The sequence below is a fragment of the Cajanus cajan genome, chromosome 3, assembly GCF_000230855.2.
Source record: "Cajanus cajan strain Asha chromosome 3, NIPB_CcT2T_4, whole genome shotgun sequence".
Classification (NCBI taxonomy): Eukaryota; Viridiplantae; Streptophyta; class Magnoliopsida; order Fabales; family Fabaceae; genus Cajanus; species Cajanus cajan.
In genome coordinates this window covers 66,225,866-66,228,758 of record NC_138519.1, presented here as the reverse complement: position 1 = coordinate 66,228,758, position 2,893 = coordinate 66,225,866, and the positions used below count along the sequence as shown (strand labels likewise).

The 2,893-nt window shown below is 41.5% G+C and overlaps 1 protein-coding gene across 1 annotated transcript; it reads right to left on the bottom strand.

The window, feature by feature from the left end:
* Window positions 1-789: 789 nt before the first annotated feature.
* LOC109818309 (uncharacterized) lies at window positions 790-1,688 on the bottom strand. The gene is made up of 3 exons (XM_083072011.1): window positions 1,581-1,688; window positions 1,158-1,271; window positions 790-1,110 (listed from the first exon to the last, which is right to left on the bottom strand). Exons 1-3 carry the CDS (start codon window positions 1,686-1,688, stop codon window positions 790-792), a joined length of 543 nt encoding a protein of 180 aa, XP_082928137.1.
* Window positions 1,689-2,893: the final 1,205 nt, after the last annotated feature.

The window sequence follows — 2,893 nt, the reverse complement described above, 5'->3', positions numbered from 1 at the left end:
CGAAGGACATGTAGGTTCGACGCCTTCCGTAATGAAACAAAAACGAGTGGAGAGTTTGATGAACCCTCTGGTGTTGACCCTCTCACCTGAAAATCCTACAAGCAGTTCATTGTAAGAAGTTAGCTCTTCCTCAGGGATGCTGAGTTGTTTGAAGGTATTCCAGTATAAAATATCGGTCGAACTGCCTTAATCTATGAGAGTTTTCTTCACAATACAATTATGGATCTCAACACTGACGACCATAGGGTCATCCTGCACTGGATCAATTCCTTGAAAGTCCTTGTCAGTGAATGTGATAGCAGGCATTCGCTGATTTGGACGTTGTTCGACATGACTGACCGACCGAACCACTCGTAGATGTCTCTTCTGAGCCGACGAAGTTGATCCGGCAAAGCCCCCTGCGATGGTATTGATCACACGCCTTTGCGATGCTTGCTGCTCACCTTTTCGATCTCGCGATCGGCTGCGCTCACGCCACTGTCTATCTGAGCGCTCAAGTCAGTCTCGCTGCTGATATTGGTAGGATGAGCGATGCCGAGATGTATTTGGCCGATCGATAAAATTTTGGAGTTGCCCTTGCTTGATGAGGTCTTCAATTCTATCCTTCAAGGCGGCACACTCTTCAGTAGAATGTCCCCGATTGCGATGATACCTACAAGACTTGTTGGTATCGGCCCTGGGAGGGGTTGCTGCTCTTTTTGGAACCGCCAACACTTCTGATGCCAATGCTTGCTCAAGAACCGCAGCTCGACTCGCATTTAAGGGAGTATAATGAAAGTACTTCGGACCTCACGCCGGGCGATCCCGAAGAGTTAGCTCTTTGCCTCGCCCCCTGTATGGTTGTTCTGCTTGCTTTTCAGGTTTGCCCAATGGTTCAGCTCGGGCCTGATTGCGGTACTCAGCTAATTCTTCCATTTGTATATATTTGTCGGCCCTCCTCCGTAGGTCATTCATGTCCGAAGGAGGCTTCTTGTAGAGGCTATTGACAAACGGTCCTGGTTTTAAGGCCGTTGTGAGATGATGGAGTGCTACGGCTGGATTGAGGTCTCGGATCTCCAATGCCGCCTTATTAAACCGATCCATGAAGGTCCGAAGCGACTCCTTCTTGTCCTGTCGAAGACCAACCAAAGATAGAGATGTCAAACTGTGAGGACGACTTGTTGCAAACTGGATGGTGAATTGTGCCGAGTGAACCAGCTCAGGGCTCGGCCTTTAAGGGATGTTGGAAATATCCGACACAGCGCAACATCATCCGTGGTGCTTAGAGTTACCTGCGTCAGAAAAACATCCAAGTGTTCATCAGGATCTGTTGTACCATCATATTTATCTATAGGTAAAGATTTCCAATTATCCATTAGGGGAAGTTGCATAATGGAGGGGGTGAAAGGGTGTCGATGTGATCCGATAGTTGTCAAATCTGCAGGACGACCAACGGTGGGTAAGGCCGAAGGGAGTTTTCCAGGTGCTACCGCCGAGGCATGGGGGGCCGAGGTATGAATTGCTTGGGATTGATACGACTCCTAAGTTTGTGTGTTGGTGGCCTGAGTAGGTCTCCATGAGGTATCTTGATTTTTTAATGCCTCGTTTTCAGCTCTCAAAGCCGAAAGCTCCCTTGCATCTTTTTCTCGTTGTTGTTTCATGGCCTCCATTTCCTGCTTCAACAACCGAACGGCTTCAGAAAGATCCATTTCATCAACAACCTCAACGTGTTCTTCCTCTTCATGTTGGTGGTCGGTGTGTTAGTTCTCCTAGTTATCGCCATATCTCAATTCAGTTAATCTTCCAGCTATCGTCGTTCGGTCCCACGGTGGGTGCCAAATGTACCTGTCTGAAGGGCACACTAAGTCTTCTCGTAGTCCAAAGGCCAAACGAAGGCTCCGATCTGATACGCTGTTGAAGGGGTTGGTACCTGCAAAAGGCACTCCAACGCTCAAGTCAGGACAAGCACGAATATCTAGGATAATTAATGAACAGTGACGTTACCTTTTGTCCTGAGCTATTTATACTGACATTTATGGGCCCTGGACCCCATGGGCCCTGCGACATATTTACCGTATTAGGTAATACACCTTAATCGACTAATTAACCTCTAATCTTTGATTAAGAGTACCAAATGATGATAGGCCGATCCTGGTGGCCGATTGGCATTCGGCTTCCTGGTTCTGCCATTCGGCGGCCAATGGGGTGGTGGCCGAACCCCCTACCTGTACAATATATATATATATATATATATATATATATATATATATATATATATATGTGTGTGTGTGTGTATATATATATATGAGAGTTATAATATTACCGGTGTAACTTTTACTTAGTATTACACTGCTCAATAATTTTATATTAAATGTGAATTTTGTAAATCTAACCGTTAGATTGAAAGTTCTTTATTCTTAGATCATATGTATAAGATTTTATATTAATTCAAGATATTTTGATACTTCATTCTTATAAAACAAAATTGATGTAATATATACATTTCAAAATATACTAAAATATAAGCACTTTGATTACTTTCAAATTGTTGTTCAATTTTAACAAAATTTGATATAAACATATAAAGTGATATGAACTTTCAATCTAACAATTGAATTTACAAAATTCACATTTAATATAAAGTTAATTTACAAAATTCACATTTAATATAAAGTTATTGAAAGGTATAACACTTAATAAAAGTTATACCAGTATTATTATAACCATCCTTTTATATATATATATATATATATATATATATATATATATATATATATATATATATATATATATATATAACGTGAACCTCACTTTCATTTTGTACATTTTTGTTCTTTGTCTCTCACAAGCCACAAATTCTTCGCAAGCATGTCCCTTCTTTAATGTTGTCGTGCTTCTTTACTTCTATTATGCT